At 44.0% G+C, this 18,753-nt stretch overlaps 1 protein-coding gene and 2 pseudogenes across 2 annotated transcripts in view; 2 read left to right on the top strand and 1 right to left on the bottom strand.

The window, feature by feature from the left end:
• Nucleotides 1–5,044, bottom strand: part of Tbc1d25 (TBC1 domain family member 25) — a 43,847-nt gene extending 38,803 nt beyond the window's left edge. Inside the window, exons 1-3 of one of the 2 annotated variants that reach the window (XM_004633524.2) lie at nucleotides 4,815–5,044; nucleotides 2,861–2,970; nucleotides 1,399–1,553 (exon numbers count right to left, since the gene is read on the bottom strand). In XM_004633524.2, coding sequence (XP_004633581.1) covers nucleotides 1,399–1,553; nucleotides 2,861–2,970; nucleotides 4,815–4,934 — 385 coding nt within the window. In that variant the 5' untranslated portion in view covers nucleotides 4,935–5,044. Of the gene's footprint in view, nucleotides 1–1,398; nucleotides 1,554–1,757; nucleotides 1,865–2,860; nucleotides 2,971–4,814 lie in introns of those variants that run through there. The other variant, XM_023717825.1, reaches the window with a different exon arrangement.
• Nucleotides 5,045–15,969: 10,925 nt separating this feature from the next.
• Nucleotides 15,970–17,346, top strand: LOC101566558 (annotated as a pseudogene).
• A 14-nt stretch (nucleotides 17,347–17,360) lies between these two features.
• Nucleotides 17,361–18,033, top strand: LOC111817334 (annotated as a pseudogene).
• Nucleotides 18,034–18,753: the final 720 nt, after the last annotated feature.

The following is an 18,753-nucleotide window of genomic DNA, read 5'->3' as shown; positions in this document are numbered from 1 at the left end:
GGTCCCTGTGCTTCGCTGAACTTGTTCTAAGTAGGTGCTTTAGACCACTGAGCCATCTCTCCAGCCCCAAGCCCAACCCCTTTGCACTGAGAAATGTTCCCAGCCCCTTTATTTTTTTGAGACAGGTTCTTTCAGTCATGAAGTTGCCCAAGCTGGGGTCAAACTTGTGATCTTCCTGCCTCAGCCTCTCAGATTATTGGAATGCATCACTATATCCACTTTTGTTGTGTGTGTTTGTTTTCTCTTTTGGAGATGGGTTCTTGCTACATAGTCCAGGCTGACCTAGAACTCCTGATCCTGCTAACAGAGCCACCTGCATGCTAGGATTACAGGCGTGTCCCACCACCACTAGAATATTATTACTACCTAATGTATGGTCCGTAATCAAAGATTTGGTGCCATGTCTTAAATTTTTGTGTGCTCACACTAAGCAGCCAAGGTGAAAGTGGATGAACAGAAATGAGAAAAGAGAAATTGGCTGAGAAATCAAGGGAATAAATGAACGAGCAAATAAGGGTACAAACAAGTGAGAAAATGAATAAATGCTACTACTGTTATCATGATTAGCACTGGGATGTTTAGACATTATAATCTAATTGTACAAGATGGCAGTAATAACTTTACACTGCATTAGACAATTGTATCTTGCTAGGTTATATGCTATTATAGCACAGTATAATTATTAGAGCTAATACTTTCTGATAATTCACTATGCAGCTATGTACTTCCAGGTATTTATATGAATTTCCCTATTTACTCTGCAAAATAGCCCTAAAATACCAATGGGATTTTTGAGGTGTTTTTTTCTTTTTCTTTGAGACAGGGTCTGGCTATGTAGTCCAGGCTGACCTCAAACCCCTCATCTTCGTGCCTCAGCCTTTCGAGTGCAGGGATTCACTGTTATGGCTTCTAGCTGGATATCCCCCTAAAGCATCATATGCTTACATGCTGAGGCTTGTAGAAGGTGCTTGGCTTATGGGGTGCCACAGCTGGCTGGGTGTTGGGAGGTGAGGCCTAGTGAGAAGAGGCCAGTCCCTGAGGGCATATCTTCCTCCCTGGTTCCTCCTTTCACTCTTTGCTTTCCCCTCAGTGAAGGAGCAGTTTTCCTCTGCCCAGGCCCTCCCACCATGCTATTGACCCTACAAGGACTGAAACTTCTGAAACATGAGGTAGAACAAAACTCTTCTTTAAACTGCAGGTGTCAGTTATTGTCTCTGCCACAAGAAAGGGACCATAATCTCCACTTTACAAGTCATGAAACTGCAGCCATGTAGCTGAGCTAGAACCTGGATATCTTGCTGTCCAGCCTAGTAAGGAAGAGTACTGCGACATAAGGAGTCACCCAAATAGAAAAAGATGGAGCTCTCAGAGCAACACCCCAGGGCACTGCATACTCACTGTCCTCCGAGGGTCGAATGTCCACGCGCAACTGTAGGTAAGGTTTGGAGGCAGTGGTGAAAGCTATGCTGAGGTCCCAGTCAGACAAGAGGGACAGGTAAGCTTCTTGTCCTAGCCGGTCCCGGGCCAGGTAGCTGATGCCAAAGTTCTTCTTCCTAGACAGGATTAAGGGAGAGTTCTCAGGGCCTCTCCTACTTCAGAAGCCTCAGGGACAGTTTCCACAACAAGGGAAGTAATATGGAAGGTACTGAAAACAACTTCCTACTATCTGCTGGGTACTATAGCTAAGGATTGTGGGCAGACCAAGGTCAGGTCATTTATATCCAGTTTGTTACACAAACACAGAAACAGATACACACCTGCTTATATCTTGAGGGCACATTGAAAACTGGTAAAATGTTGGTCCCCTCTGGGGATGGGAACAATGTAGTTGAGGGATAGAAGTGGGAAGAAAGCAGCTTTCCTACTACATGAAAAAATAAAGCAATGTGGATGTTTGTTAATTTTCACAACAAAAATGTTTATGCCTCCAAATCAAATAACAATTAAAAATTTATCCTTGAGTTATACCTGTGCAGAGAAGTATGTTGTCTGATATTTACCAGAAACATCCTAAATACTCGCTGATTCTGTACCGTTTAAATTTGTTACCATGAATAAATATCTTACCATGTGTCCTTCACAACAACCATTACCACAAAATAACCATCATACCTGACCCAAGAGAAACTAATTTTCAGCTATCAGTTTGGCAAATTTTTGTAATGTTTCATAGTAGTCCCTATTTGTGAGGGCATAAGGAAAAACACATTTTGTTTGCTGCTGAGAAAGTTATAAAGTAAAACTTCTGGATGATATTTTTACACATATCCACTAAAAGTTTAAAAATCGCACACTAGCCCAGCAAAACCACCAGAAGGAACTTATCCTATGACTAGACTTTCCCACATAGTCTAAGATAGACAGATAGGTAGACCGATCTTTTCTCTTTTTTCTTTCTTTCTTTTTGCAGGACCAGGGATGAAACTCAGGACCTTGAGCTTGCCAGGCAGGTGCTTACACTGCTGAGCTATTTCCCCAGCACCGTAGATCACTTTTTACTGTGGGATTTTTTTTTTTTTGGCGGAACCGGGAATTGAACTCAGACTTTTGCGCTTGCCAGGGAAGCGCTTATTCCACTGAGCCATCTCCCCGGCCCCCACTGTGGGATTTTTGCAATAGAAATAGAAAGAAGTTGGGCATGTTGGCACAAGCCTATAATCTCAGCACTCAAGAGGCTAAGGCAGGACTGCCATGAGTTCAAGGCCAGCCTGACCTACATAGCAGAACTTGTCTCAAAACCAAACAAACAAAAAAGAAATATAAACAAACACAGACCCTATCAAATAAACAAATAAAAACAAAAGACAATCACTGTTGAGGTAAGTGTCCACTGGCTGGTCTCCAGGATGCCCCCACTTACCCGTTCAAGTCAAAGGCTCGGATGAGGATGTGTTGTAACACGTCCAGCGAGGTGATCTGGGGATCTACAGCAAAAGAGCGGAACTCTGGCGGCAAGAAACTCTCACATTTCTGCAGAGAGAAGATATGGGTAGGCCATGAATGGCCACATCATCATGGTGAAGACTGAAGGAAGTACAGAGTGATGGAACACAAAGCCAGAGAGGAGGTTGGGGCCAGATTGAGCTGGGAATTCTAGCCCATGGTAAGGACTTTGGCTTTTGCTCTGAGTCAGGGGAGCCATGAGAGCTTTCTGAGCAGAGGAGGGTTGCAGCTTGGGTTAGGACTTACCAGGATCATTATGGCTGCCATGCAAACTTACGGGGGCCAGGGGTAGAAGCAAGGGGTCATCTAGTGAGGAGGAAGCTACTCCATTAGTACAGGCATCCAATCCTTCTACATCCCCCTAGATAGGGTTGCCAGAAGCACATGTTGTCTGGCCATAAGTAAAGCAGTCCTCTACACCAACCAATCTGGCATATATATCTACAGCACTCTTCCACTTAACTCTCTTCAAAGGCAACCAACACTAGGGTCACCAGCAAGTAGAATGAAAGGGTTCCAGCTCTCTCCTGCTATACTATAGTACTACCAAACTTTTTTTATTGTCTTTTTGAGACAGGGTCTTGCTGTGTAGTTCAGGCTGGCCTTGAGCCCAGGCTAGAATCAAACTCACAACGATCCTCCTGCCTCAGCCTCTTGGGCTGGGATTACAGGTGTGTGCCATCACGCCCAGCTCAAACTTTTGCAAATTACCTTCAACACAATCCCCAAGCCTTTGTGTGTACTGATCCCGTCTGGAACATCCTTCCCACTTCCATCATCTGCCTCACTCACAGCTCAGGCACCATCTTTGTTCTGAATTTCCAAACCTGTGTGTTATAAATCTACTACATTGAAGTTATCTGTTATCCTCTTCTCAACAGTGCCAATGTCACCACCTCTGTCACCACTTGCCAGAACTACTGCAACAGCTTTCTTCTTTATTTATTTATTTATTTTTGTGGAGCCAGGGCTTGAACTCAGGTAGCTTTCTTCTTTAGAATACACACCAAAGGTCCCTTGCCAGCTGCCTCCCCCATTGAATGCTCCACCAATATGGTAACCTACTGGAGCATACCAAGTTCATTTCCACCTGCCAGCTTTCGCCCTTGCAGGTTCGTAGAGTTACACCCATCCACACACGACTGACCACTGCTTCTGAAGGGGTCTTTGTCCCTTCAGAATTTCCTCTGGGGATTCCCCTGTCAACCTTGGCCAACATGACTCCTTAGTTCATACCCTTTTCCTTATTTCCTCATGGCATTCACCAGTATTCAAACTATCTCATTTAGCAGTTTGTTTCACGCACACGGGCTCAATGATTGGGACCCTACACATAGGTGTGCATTCTCAACACCTCTGTGGCCAGATGTGGTGGCGTACACCTGTAATCCCAGCACAAGGGAGGCTGAGGCAGAGGCAGAAGGATCGTTGCAAGTTCGAGACCAGCCTAGGCTACAAAGTGTGCTCAAGGCCAGCCTAAGCTGCATAGCAAGAACCTGTTTCAAAAGGTCAAAAAAACAAAAAAATACACCTATGGGTTGGCTGACTTTAGAGCACCCCTATTCAGACAGCAACAGCACCCTATCAATCATTAGCACCCCACCCCTCCAGGACGGCTGCCCCTCCTTCAACCCCTCCCCTCCACTTTAAGCCCCACCCATCCACTCCACAGGACCTTATCCCTCCATTTTTCAGTTCCACTAGGACCTGTCCCTAAAACCCACAGTCCTAGTCTCCCTCATCACTCTGCCCTCAAGCCTCACCCCGTAGGTAACGCCCCAAATAACAGGTCCCACCCGCCATTATAAATCAGCCATCGCCTTCTACCCTGGGATGTGTAGGCAGGTTGGCAGACTAGCCGCCGGCCTCACCTTGACTCGGACCCGTACCACCTCTCGCTCCTCTTCCTCAGCCGCTGCCGCCTGGGCTCCCCCGCCTGGCGGGGGCGCTCCGGAGCCTGCCAAGTCCGAGGACCCGGAGGCTGTCGCCATGCCGCCACCGGCGGCTGGGTGACAATCGTTGCCCCCCACCGCAGAGAGAACCCTACAGTGCAGAAGCTCACAGCTCCACCTCGCGCCCCGGCGCAGGCGCAGAGGGCGCCACGCGACCCTACCTCCCCCACCCCTCCCACCTGGCTGTGGCTGAAGGTTGCCACTGCGCATGCGTATATCTTGTTCTAGCCCGAAGCCCTGCCCCCACAGCCGGGTATTTTGCTTCTTTTTATCCAAAGTACGAGTGATCCCTTAGGCCCCGCCTCCCTCGGTCCGACGGTTTGTTTTGGCAGTCTGCTTCCGCTGTTGGGAGAAGTGGGTGGGGAAAGAACCTGCAGCGTGTTTACGTCAGGGCTACGGGCTCCGCCCCAAATCGTCCTGCTCCTCTGCTGATAGATGATGTCATCTGTTTCAAATACCTGTGGCCCTTGCTTTAAATGAATCTGCTGAATGAAAAGAAAAACCCTTTTTCAAGAATAATTTATATCTTGTGAAAATTCACGGAACTGTACATATATGATATTTGCACCTTCTGTGATGCTTGTTAGACTTAACTAAATTCCCCGAGAGTGTCGTTGTATGCTCTCTGCATGTCCTAGACGTTTTTTTTCCTCAGCCAAACAGAATTTTCTTTTTTTTTTTCTATATTTTCCGAATTTTATTTCTTAAAGGCTTGAGACTGGTTGTAGCTTTTTAAAGTTTTCCTTTACTGCTGGGCGTAGTAGCATAGCCCAGGGATCCCCGCACTCAGGAGGCTGAGGCAGGAGGATCATCGAGCCCATCCTGGGCAACAAAGTTAGTTCAAGGAAGCCTGAACTGCGTAGTGAAGCCCTGTATCAAAAATAAATAAATAGGAGGGCCGGCCAAATAGCTCAGTGGATTAAAGCGCAGGGGCCTGGTTCGATCCCCGGGCCTGCCATGCCTGCCCCTCTCTCAGGGCCTGCTGAGAGGGCAATTGAGACTGGGCGTGGTGGTGCCTGCCTGTAATCCCAGCTCTTGGGAGGCTGTAAACAGTCCGATCACTACGAGTCCGATCTAGTAGTGAGACCCAAAACACCTTGTAGACACTTCCTTAAAATACTAAATAAATAAATCAATAAATAGCACAGCAGTTGGTTCAAGCCCCGGCCCCACCCCCGGGGCATGCTGAGATGGCGATTGGGACTCCCCAGTGGTGGCATGCGCCTGTAATCCCAGGGCTTGGAAGGTTGAAAACAGGAGGATCACTAGGAGTCCATTATGTGTAGTGAGATTTTGTACACTCTGTAAGCCTTGTACTAAATACATCAAAAATAATATAAAAATAAATAAAATAAAGTTTGTCTTGTTTTATTTAATTAATCGTCATGACATGTTTACCTCAACCCAGTTACTAAATGGTGTTTCTTGCAGTAGGGCTGTAGTGCAGGGCCAGAGTGCTCGCTGGTCATGTACAAGGCCTCAGTGAGCTCCACCACCACAAAAAAACAAAAACAGAAAAACCAGAACCAGTGTGTGTCTCCTAATGTTGGTAAGTAATTAAACATATATTATACTCTTTTGAGAAAATTTATACATGGCCAAATGCAAAAATGTATTATCTCTTTCTTCCTTTTACAATATCTATGTGATTTGGACAGAATCCAGGGTGCCCTTACAAATGTTATATATTTTTAATTTATTGTTTGTTTTCCTTTTTTGAGACAGGGTCTCTCTGTGTATATAGTCCAGTCTGGCCTCAAACCATCAGTGATCCTCCTACCTCAGTCTATGTGCTGGGATTACAGGTATATGCCAAGTACAAATGTTATTTTTTAATTATTAATTCATTTATTGTTTTTGAGCCAGGGTCTTGCTATAATTCAGGCTGGACTTGAACTCACTGTGTATCCCAGCCTGACCTCAAACTCATGGTGAACTCCTGCCTAAGCCTCCCAGATGCTGAGGTTACAGGTGTGTGCCACCACACCTACACACAAATTTTCTTTCTTTCCTTTTTTTCCCCTTTTCTCTTTCTTTTTCAAAACAGGGTCTCACTGTGCAGTTCAGGCTGTTCTTCAGTTCAATATGTAGCACCCAGGCTGGTCTCAAACTCATGGCAGTCCTTCAGCCTCAGCCTCTTAAATGCTGGGAGTACAGGAGTGTGCTATGAAGCCCAGCTTGGCAATGTTATTTCTAACAAAGAGTCTTACAAGATGACTGGATTTCAGCTCCTGCAGTCTCCTACAGATGCTACATTTAAAGTTATTTTTTAGACAGATTTGTTGTTCCATTTCAGCATATTTTAAAATGATTTGTTAACAGCCTTGGTATTAACGCTAAGCAGATATCTCCATTTTTTAGAAGCTGCGATTAATGGGGATTTGATTTTAAAGGCTAGAAGCTTATCAGTTATGTTTCCTCCTCTGTTCCACATGCAGAGTAAAAAACCTCTGTAACACTGCTGGATTTTCTGGTGGAAACAAGACTGAGTCTGCTTCTCATCTCAGTTATCAGGAGATGAGGAAGCAAATCGTTAGCCTGAGGCTTAGAGTCTATCCTAAAGGATTGGGGCACAGTTAGACGGGTATGATGTGGTCAGATGCCTCTGTCTTGGCTGTGCACTCTTGGATGGGAAGCTACAAATTCAAGGAGGTGGAAAAAAGAGGCCACTGCTATAGTCCCAGGAACTTTCTCTCTTTTCTTTTTCTTTACTTTTCTCTTCTTTCTTTCTTTCTTTCTTTCTTTCTTTCTTTCTTTCTTTCTTTCTTTCTTTCTTTCTTTCTCTTTCTCTCTTTCTTTCTTTCTTTCTTTCTTTCTTCTCTGTCTCTCTCCCTCTTCCTCCCTCTCCCTCTCCCTCCCTCCCTCTTTGTTTTTTCTAACTGTGCCCCAGACTTCTTTATTTACAATCAAAGTGATGAGGGGATTAAAATCAAGAACATCATTAAACTTCCGCATCCCTCCAACTGACCAGTTCCCCCAAACTCCCTGCCTCCACCCTCTGTGCTTCTATTTGCTTCCTTAGTGTGTGAAGAACCGAACCTCAAAGCCCTGCTAGACTCCACCTCCTTCCCTAGCCCCTCTCCATCCCAAGAACTTTCATTTGTTTGTTCATTGTTCCATTCAACAAATACAAATTCTGTGATAGATTACATATATTAATTCATTTAATGTGTATAAAAATGCTGAAAGAGCTGGACATAGTGACATGTACCTGTCATCCTAACATTTGGAAGGCTGAGACAGGAGGGTTGCTGTGAGTTTGAGGCCACCTGGGCTAAATAGTTCAATTTCAGTTTGAAACACATAGTGAGACCTTGTCTCCAAAATACTTAACAACATGTTGGGCATGGTGGTGCGAGCCTGTAAGCCCAGCACTTGGGAGGCTGAGCAGGAGGATTGTTATGAATTCAAAACCAGCCTGGGTTACAAAGTGAGCTCAAGGCCAGCCTGAACAGCATAGTGAGAACTTGTCTCAAAAAGACAAACAGGGGGCTGGTGAGATGGCTCGGTGGTCTAAAGCACCTACTTAGAACAAGCTAAACTAAGCAGAGCACAGGGACCGTGGTTCGGTCCCCCGGCGCCACATGCCAGCCAGCCCCGCCCCCTGGTGGGCTGAGCTGGCCACACACACACAAAATAAATAAATAAATAAATATTAAAAAAAAAGACAAACAACAACAAAACCCCTGTAAGAGTCAGGTGTGGTGGTTCAGGCCTGTAAGCCCAGCACCCTGGTAGGCTAAAGCAGGAGGATCACAATTTTGAGCCTAGCCTGGGCAAATTAGCAATTTAACAAGACCCTGTCTCAAAATTAAAGAAAAGCCTGGCTGGGTGTGCTGGCACATGCCTGTAATCCCAGCATGAGGGCAGCTGAGGCAGGAGGATCTTTGCAAGTTTGAGACCAGCCTGGGCTACAAAGTGAGCTAAAGGGCAGCCTGAGCTGCATAGTGAGACCCTGTCTCAAAAAAAGAAAAAAAAAGGCCTGGAGATGTAGAAGGCCTTAAATTTACTAAATTGGGCCTAAATTTATTAACCACAGCGAAAAAAAAAAAAAAAAACCAATCAACTACAAGGTAGGTATTATTAGCAGTAGCGTTTTATTGAAGTCCAAGGAGAAAGAAGTTCAAGGGCAAGGGTAGTAAGTGGCACAGAAAGTAAGTAGTACAGTGGGCATAAGTGTCAAGCTATGACCATTTTATGGGAGGCAGATCAAGGCCAGTGTGCTTTTAAATAGATGACGGCTCGAGTAGCAGCACACCAGATGAGAAAGTAACTGAGGTGAAATTATGTGCGCCTTCGGCCTTAACAATGAGACTCTTCCACAAAGTTCTACCATAGACCTGAGCAGAGCTATCATCTGAACTGAAGTCCTATACACAGGTCACCTGAAGTCAGGCTTTAGATATCTGCCATATTATTATTTATTCTTTGCCATTATTTATTCTTGAGGAATTCCTCAAGACCCCAGCTGTTCCACAGAGACTATGTGCAAGGAAAAAAGAAAAGAAGCAGCGGTGGAGCTCAACAGGACAGGCTAATTGCAGAACAAGCCTGAGAGGAACTGCCTTGGCAGCAGAGAGCAGACCAGCTGCTCCTGCCCCGGCCATGGGGTCTTCCGTAGGGTCATGGGGGGGTGGTCAATGAGAGGGGTGGTGGCTCCCTACCAAGATCAAGGCTTCAGAGAGCACAGCGGGCAAGGCGGCCCAGGGCCGAGCCTTGGGGAGGCGTAGGGAGTGGTGGCTGCTTCCAGTAGTGGGGCTGAGAGTGGTCTGAACCCCAGGGCAACTGTGCCAGAGGGGGCGGTTCACAGGGGTCTCTGATCAGGATGGTGGTGATTGGATCATTTTGGATCCTATGACTAAACAGGGAATATGTGCAGTATATCTCTTCCTGAACTACTTCCTGCTGATTAGGGGCAATAATTGAGTTTTAGCTGCACTGAAGAACTGTATTGATGTGGTATTTGGCTACTGCCTGTGAAAAATGGGCACAGTCCTGTTGGTGAGAAATCTTTGAAACATATTAGGCCTGACAATAATAAATAGAGGGGTAGCAGGCCAGCAAGATAGCTCAGTGGACTAAGCACCTGCTTAGGCAAGCACAGAGATCAGGGTTCAATCCCTGGCACTACATGGTGCAGTGGCCTGGCCTCAGGGTGCACTGAACTGGCAGCTGAGTCTGGGCATGGTAGTGCATGCCTGTAATCCCAGTGCTGGAGAGGCTGAAAACAGGAGGATCACTACAAGTCTGAGCTGTGTAGTGAGACCTTGAACTAAATACATTAAAAAACATAATAAAGGAGTAGAAAGATGACAGACTGTATAAAGGGAAGAATTTAAGATAGGATGGTGGGGGCCGGGGAGATATCTCAGAAGCATAAGTACTTGCCTGCCAAGTGCAAGGGCTTGAGTTCAATCCCCAGTTCCACCCAAAAAAAAAAAAAAAAAGAATGGTGGACTCCCATGAACCTTATGAACTTTGCAGGGGGTCCTGGGACATTTTTTGTACTACCTGGGTCTTGGTTTCTGTCTCCCACAGTGGTGCAGTTACATTACCATGACTATCTGGGATAAAAATACAGCATATTTTATGAAGCAGGGTGCATGTGCCCCTTGGGCAGATTTTGTGTGCAGGCAACGGATCCCAGGCACTTTTATCCTTAGCTCCTTCTGCATGATCACTGGGAGTTTGTCAGTTTCTACATGAGAATAAACAAACTTTACCAAGATATTAAAGCATGTATGACCAAAGCATGAGCATCAGATTGGGAAAGCAGTCACAACCTGAGGCTGCTATTAAGAGATGGCAAGCTATTGTAACCAACTATCTCTGAGGCCTGTCCATAGGTATAGACAGAAGCTATCAGTTGGGGAGTCAGTGATTGGAGCCTCCCCATTTTGTTGTGGTACCAGGGATCAAACTCAGGACCTTGGGCTTACCAGGCAAGTGCTTATGCCGCTGAGTTATCTCCCCAGCCCTTGGAGCCCCCCCCCTTTTTGCGGAACCGGGGATTGAACATAGGCCTTTACGCTCGTCAGGGAAGTGCTTATTCCACTGAGCCATCTCCCCAGCCCCTTGGAGCCCCCTTTTTATATTGAGTTTATATTACTATTACTTCAATATGTTTTTGTACTTTTCTGCTGGGTGTTCAACTCCAAGTTAAAGTGAGAGCTGTGTTAATCAAAATTAACCTGTTGTTATTTATCAAGGTCAGTCAAGGGTCTTCAGGAAGTACTTTTAGAACCATGTGCAGAGCCTCTCAGCTCTTCTGCAGCATTAGCCATCAGGATAGGTCACAGTCCCATTTGAGTATGTGGCTTTTAGTAGAAGCATGGTCAGTGACTCTCCTTTAGCACACCATACATTGGTTGACTCTTGTCTTCTGGGATCCAAAAATCTGTTTAGGAGGTTGAGTGACTCATCAAATTTGTACGATACTGTAGAAAAGTCCTCTCGTGCTTAGGTTCTTGTCTACCTTGGAGAGCCAGGTCCGAAATATTGGCTGTCCTCTTAGTGCACTTACCTTTTAGTTTGGTCTCCAAACCTTAGTTGCTGAACTCTCAGGACATCAGCTAAACCAGTATTTCAGTGGGAGCAGTAGGTTTAATCTGATCTTGATATCAAGCACCTTGAGATATATAACACAAACAGGGGACTGTTAATTCCTTACCAATCATGCTTGTCTTAGAAGTTGAATCCCCAGCCAGGTATGGTGGTGCATGCTTGTAATCCCAGCACTTGGGAGGCTGAGGCAGGAGTTTTTTTTTTTTTTCAGTACCAGGGATTGAACTCAATACCCTGCACTTGCCAGGCAAGTGCTTATTCTACTGAGCTATCTCCCCGGCCCCTGGTAGGAGGATTGTTTCCAGTGCAAGACCAGCCTGGGCTACAAAGTGAGCTCAAGGCCAGCCTGAACTGCATAGCAAGACTCTGTCTTGAAAAAAAGGAAAAGAAAAGGAGAAAAGAATTTGAATCCCTGCAAAATGTTAATAAATAAAAATTATAAAGCTTCACTGAGAAAACTTGAGATCATATTTCAGCATTGCTATCATGTTGATACCATGAAATGACATGAGGAAACTTTTACTTAAATTTTTCATTCTTCAATAGATTTCTATCTAAGAAGAATATGTCTTGTGTGATATTTCCTGGACTACATAGTGCTTGAGCATCTCTAAGTGTTGTAACACATATATAGCATATACAAAATGCTGACTGTCACATGGTGGATTGGCATGCACATCATACCACAAGTAGCTGGAAAACAAGTAAAAAAACCCCAATGCTTGAGCCTCCAAGTTTATTACCATAAATAACTCTAGACTGAAAATCACTGCTATGAAGAGACATTATTTAATTTGGGGGGTAGTGAGACAGGGGCTTGCCATGTAGTGCAGGCTGGCCTTGAACTCACTTGTGTAGCCCTGCTGGCTTTGAACTCATAAAGATCCTCCTGCATCAGCCTCCTGAGTCCTGGGATTACAAATGTGCAGCCCCCCAGCTGTTCTTCAGTTTTCTATCTTTGAAAACCTGTACACCTGGGAAACATAAATCATGAGGTCAGCAATAGTGAGTGCTACAAACCAGGTGAGAACTGTCCAAGGAGGTAGCTCTGTCTTGTCATTGAACAGTCCAGATGTCCCTGTTAGTCATGCCAAAAAAGCTCACATCCAGTATCAATTTCAGAAATGTGAGTTAAAGCCATTGTATGAAAGTACCAAATAAATCAAGGAGGAAAGTTGGGACCTGGGAAGGAGTGATTGATGTTCTCAGAGTTTCAGCCAAATAGCCCATAGTCTTTTTGTTTTAAAGCAACAAAGAGCTTTGAGAAGGAACATCCTGGGTTCCACCAAACTTACAAGCAGACACAAACATTTCTTTTTTTATTTTTATTTATTTATTTTTTGAGACAGAGTCTTGCTAGGTAGTTCAGGCTGGTCCTGAACTCACTACATAGCTCAGGCTGGCCTCAAGCTTGCAGCAACCCTCCTGATCAGCCTCCTGAGTGCTTGGATTACAAGCACGCATCACCACACCCAGCCACATATTTCTATCTATAAAGCTTGTGCATCTTCCACAAACTTTTCTCAACATGCTTGAGCCTTCAGCTCTGCTGCTGTCTAGGGCAAAAATGTACCATTCAAAATCCTCTCACATTAAAGTATACCTTCATTCTTAAAGCTTTCTCCATTTTCTACTATATCCTACTTACAGTAACTTTTTTGTAGTAAATTTGGCTTTTGCCATTTGGATTTTTAAGGTGTCTTTTTTTTCTGTGAAATTTGACTGGCTGCCAACCAACTTTCAAGTAACCTTGCATAGTTAAAATTACCTGACCCACAGAAAGTGGATAGAGGACCAATTTAACTATGTGACTGTAGTTTTCATACAATATATAATAAATATGTTGTATCTGGGGGACAAGCACCCTGCTCTGCTGCTGTCCAAGCAGCCATGAGGGTCTAATTTAGCCCCAATAATAAAGTGTTATAGCAAAATTCATTGAGATAAACCCTCATGAGAGACCAAGAATGGCAATAGCTGAGGTTTTTATTGCTGGCAGGACAACAATCTGATGTACAATCCGAAAATGTCAACAATCAGAGAATTTTGTACTGAGTTTTTACACTTTTACAAGTAACCATGGTAACCACATTACCTCATTTTGGAATTTTACAAAAATGTCACAAGGTTTATATTTCCCAAGGGTTTGTTAGTATAGTTAAGTTTTAGCTTACCTACAATTTATTTTAAGCATTTTTTCCTTAGGTTAGTGATTTGTTTTTTGTGAGTTTTATGGTTGACTAAGAGGGAAAGGGGTGAGAATTCACCCAGTTTAAGTAAATTCTAAAAGTGTCTTTTACCCCATCAAGAGGGCAAAGTTTAGCAAAAGGAAAACATTTTATTTATATAAAGGAAAAGAAGGGAAAAAGGGAAAGATAGATAACTACTCTCTTAGTTAATTTTCTCATTGATGGGACAAAATACCCAACAGCCAAACTTAAAGGGGGAAAGATTTATGTAGCTTACAGTGTGTAGACATTTCAGTCCATACGCAGTTGGCTTCAAGTCACGGTGTTATGGCAGAGAACAATTCATGGTGCCCGCAAGACAGCAAAAGCAACAAGGGAGAGGAGACAAGGCTCTTTCCATCCCTTATATTGATTGTATACAGGCTACCCTCCCTAGGGAGCACTCACACCCTTAATCCTAGCCAGCACTAGGCCAAACCAATCAGTAGGCTGATTTACTAATTCATACCCTTAATCCCAGTGTCACCTACTCTAGATTTAGCCATTTCTGCCAAAGCTCTATGACCATATGAGGCTTTGGTAAGACATCTAGACATTAACCACAAGAAAGAATCAGGGTACAGGGCTCCAGAAAAATGGAGGACCTGTGGGCCCTGTTTTAAAGTTGATTTTAGGGGGCGGGCAGCAAGTGACTCCCCTTTACTCAGAATTTGCAGTGACTGGATTGGCTTTTGGATTAGGCATGACATCTCTGCTTAATGTCATATTTTGTGGCATAGCTTTTTGTTGTCTCTTTATCCTTTTTTTTTTTTGTGGAACTGGGGATTGAACTAAGGACCTTGTGCTCGCCAGGGAAGCACTTATTCCACTGAGCCATCTCCCCAGCCCTGTTTATTTATCCTTTTATTTTTCTTATTTATGAAATTTTTATTTTTTTCATAAAAAAGTGTTAACATTTTTACTGTATGATTTGATCACATGTCATAGCTCAAAGGCCCTGGGGATTCAATCTCTAGGAGATGGATACGGTTTGAGAATATAACTCAAGATATCAGATACAATATTTTGTACAAGTAATAAATGCTTATAAGATAAAAAATGTCATCTATACTCAGTTACTGAGCTGAGGACAGAATTAGGAAGTTTCTGTAGTGCTTGGTAACGATGTTCTGATCTGGCCTGTGAGTTTATTACTTTAGTTTTTTATTTTATTTATTTATTTATTTTTTTTGCGGAACCGGGGATTGAACTCAGGGCCTTATGCTTGCCAGGCAAGCACTTATTCTACTGAGCCATTTCCCTAGCCCCTATTACTTTATTTTTTTTCCATTTATTTTATTTTATTATTTATTTATTTATATTGAGAAATAAATATGAATGAGACAGTTTCATAGCTGATTAATAGGACAGTTTTGTCTTTTTTTTTGCGGAACTGGGGATTGAACTCAGGCCCTTGTGCTTGCCAGGGATGCACTTATTCCACTGAGCCATCTCCCCAGCCCCTTGACAGTTTTGATAATCAATACACTGTACATTGTTATCTTCTTAGTGGTTATCCATAGTACAAGAAGCAGACAGGATATTCTGTCCACTGTTAGTACACTTCTTTCTTCTCATTGAATTAAGCAAAAGTAGTTGTAAATTTATCCTATTTTGTATATATAAATACAAAATGATCTTTCCTTTGTATCCTTTTTTTGTTGTCCTGTCAGAGGTGAATATTCTATTGGCATCTAAATACTATAGGTGTTTGAATTCAACTAAACAATCTAACACTGTCTAGCAGTCTATAATATTAGTAGGTTATCCTCAGAAATTATTGACTTGAGCCTTTTACAGCTCATTGTATTAATATGGATTTACTTTATATATCTCATTTTATTTATTTATTTATTTATTTAGTGTCTGTGTGTGGCCAGCTGAGCCCACCAGGGGGCGGGGCTGGCTGGCATGTGGTGCTGGGGGATTGAACCGTGGTCCCTGTGCTTAGCTTAGCTTAGCTTGTTCTAAGTAGGTGCTTTAGACCACTGAGCCATCTCACCAGCCCTATACCTCATTTTTATTATTTATCCTTGATATATCTTTTTTTTTTTATTTTTAGGGAAGGGTCTACAGGGTGTTCAGGGTCTCACTACTAGATCGGACTCATAGTGATCTGCCTGTTTACAGCCTCCCAAGAGCTGGGATTACAGGCTCACACCACCATGCCCAGTCTCAGTTGCGATCTCAGTGTGCCCCGGGGGTGGGGCTGGCATGGCAGGCTGGGGACTGAACCCGGCCCTAATCCACTGAGCTATCTGGCCAGCCCTTAGTGCTTCTCATCTGTACTGCTATCATCCTGAGACAACTGAGGATGGGCATTAGGGCTTCTCTCTTTATTCTTATGATATTGCAGATCAGTAACTATTTTCAAGTCTCACATAATCAGCCCCCTTGATCTTCGTATTGTGATTCTCAGTTGTTCTTCAGGACAGTGACTTGTTACCACCAAAACAGCAGAGGCTGCTATGATCAGTGCATCTTCAGTTGCTCCTGACATCACCCCTCTTTGTCTGCCTTTGTGGCTTCCTAAATGCCCATCTCACTGGCCTGAGTTTAGCTAGTGCTATGTAGGGGTGCTACCTCATCCTGTTCTGGGAGTGTGTATGATCCACTGACGCAAAGGGCATCAAAGGCAAGTTCTGGAATGATGATGATTCTAAATGAGATAATGAATCAGAGGAGTTTCTACATAGAGCTCAAAGGAGTGGTGCAGCTGACCTCTACCAACAGCATCTCAATGAAGACTCTGAAGCCATGAAGGAGAGCTACAGTGAGACATCCATCAGAGAATATGGAACTATCAATGACAGGGACATTGATCTCAACATCAACATCAGCTTCCTCAATGAAAAAATATCTACAGCCCGGAAGTTCTGCTAGACAGAACTGATTGTGTTGTGGTTGTGCTCTTCTCTCTTCCAGTACCTAGATGGACCAAAACTGTCAAGTAAAGTTGTCTAGCCACTGAATAAGGAAGAGATGAGTTTTCAGTTGAAAAACATCCTGGGTATGTTCACATTGCTAGGTATGTTTCCAGCACTGGAAACACCTAAGCAATTACTTCTTGAAGACCCAGCAGAAGTGGTACAGTTGGTTTGAGGTAAATGGTAACACCAAAAAGTTTCAATCCAGCCTCGGCATCTTCTCACCCATCCCTAACTATCCCAGTTTCCCTATCTTTCAGGATTCCATGTTGAAGGGCAAAACTGGGTGCACCAGAGCTTTGAGTTGGATACCTTATGCACCATGAAGAACACCAAAATAGAGGTGTTTGGCTATCCTCCCAGCATCCAGGTCAGTGGTCACTGCAAGAACATTCGGACGCTGGAGTAAGGTTTCTCATCCAGATGATGAAGTATGCAGAGCAGAGGATCCCAATGCTGAATGAGTACTGTGTGGTGTGCAATGAGCTTGTATTCCAGGAGTTCATGCTCAAGCCAGCTGTCTGTACTTGGGAACTGTGCACATTCTACACCCTGGGAGACATGTCTGGAACTGCAAATGATGTGGCTACCAGTGCAGAGGTGGTGGGCCTGCTGGTGCCCATGTGTAGGGCAGCTCTAGAGTTCCCAAGAAAGAGCATTATCTTTGAGCCTTACTTCTCTGTGGTAAACCTCACTGATCCCAAGACTCTGGCCTTTAATCTTCATACTTGACAGTCAAGAAGCAGATGGACACCTCATACCAGTTCCTCCTGTTGAGCAGCCCTCTGGCCAAGGCTTGGTTCTGGAGTTTCATGAAGCTCTATGGCAGCACCTTCACCTTTTATGTCTCCCATATTAAGAACTGACACTCAATCCTGCACAACTGGTTGTGTAATGCATGCTAACTAAACTGCTGGAATAGGAAAAGGACAGCATGGGATGCCCTCCAAGGATTAGCTGGTCCAGAGACACAACTGGATGAATACCATCCTCTGGACCTGAACCATTCAGTCCAGGTTCCTGCAGACTCAGAATTTCAAGTGGATATAATAACTTCACAGAGCACTATACACCGTCTATACTTGAAAGCTGTAAAGTTTACACTCTGTAAAGTTATTGTACCCAAGGACCTGCAGAAGCATGAGAATGTCTGGGTGTGCCCTGTGTCCAGCCATGTCTACACACAGGTCTTAACATATGAAGATGGTCAGGTGGGCAATGCCAACACTAATACTCAGGATCCCAAGATACAGAAGGAAATTGTATATACAATCAGAATTCAGGTTTATACAAACTGAGGAGGCTCCAGCCCTTGAACCATCCTGGTCCTCAAGATCCATCTGTCCTCATCAAAGGGCTCAGGGACAGCAGGTAAGACTGCCCTTAGGAATCAGAGGCTGTTATCAAGAGGAAGGATGAGGATAGAAGAGGCAGCCTTCATAATGGAGACTGACCCAGACTGACTCCAATCTCTGATTCGCCCAGTTGACTTCACCCTGTTTGTATATAAGATAATAAACTGGAAGGTGCTGTGGAATGGAAAAAACAGAGACCAAATTAAGTGAGACTTTGTTAATCAGAATTTATCTTTTTATAAGTTTTGGGACAAGGTTTCACTATGTAATGCAAGATGGCCTCAATCTCACTTATAAAGCTCAGGCTGGCCTCAAACTCCTGGTAATTCTTTTGCTTCAGCATCCCAACTGCTGGGAGTACAGGTGTGAGCCCACCACCCCTGTCTAAAATTATCTTTTGATATATTAAGGTCAGTTAAGTCTTCAGAGGTATTATTTTTGGGGCCATAGTCATAGTTAGGGTCTCTTAGCTTTTAGTTTTTCTTTTGTCAGATTTGTCATTTGCCAGGATGGGTAATGGCCTGTTTTAGAGAACATGGCTCTTTTTGGCAGTATGGGAATATCTTTTTCATGATCATGGTATCTCTCCTGCCAGGTAAGTATGGGAATATTTTTTCAAAGACTCACCTCTTAGTATGATATATACTGGTCGCTTGTCCTCTGGGGTTTAACAAACCCTTTGTTCATGAGGTTGGGGGATCCTGTAGAAAAGTTGCAGGATCTTGTAGAAAGGTGCCTTCCTGTCTTGGGCCTTTGTTGACTTTGGAGGGCCTGGGCCAAAATA

This window comes from Octodon degus, unplaced genomic scaffold (genome assembly GCF_000260255.1).
Source record: "Octodon degus isolate 3935 unplaced genomic scaffold, OctDeg1.0 scaffold00055, whole genome shotgun sequence".
Classification (NCBI taxonomy): Eukaryota; Metazoa; Chordata; class Mammalia; order Rodentia; family Octodontidae; genus Octodon; species Octodon degus.
Note: the sequence above shows the minus strand (reverse complement) of the source record. Positions and strands in the feature narration are given on the sequence as shown.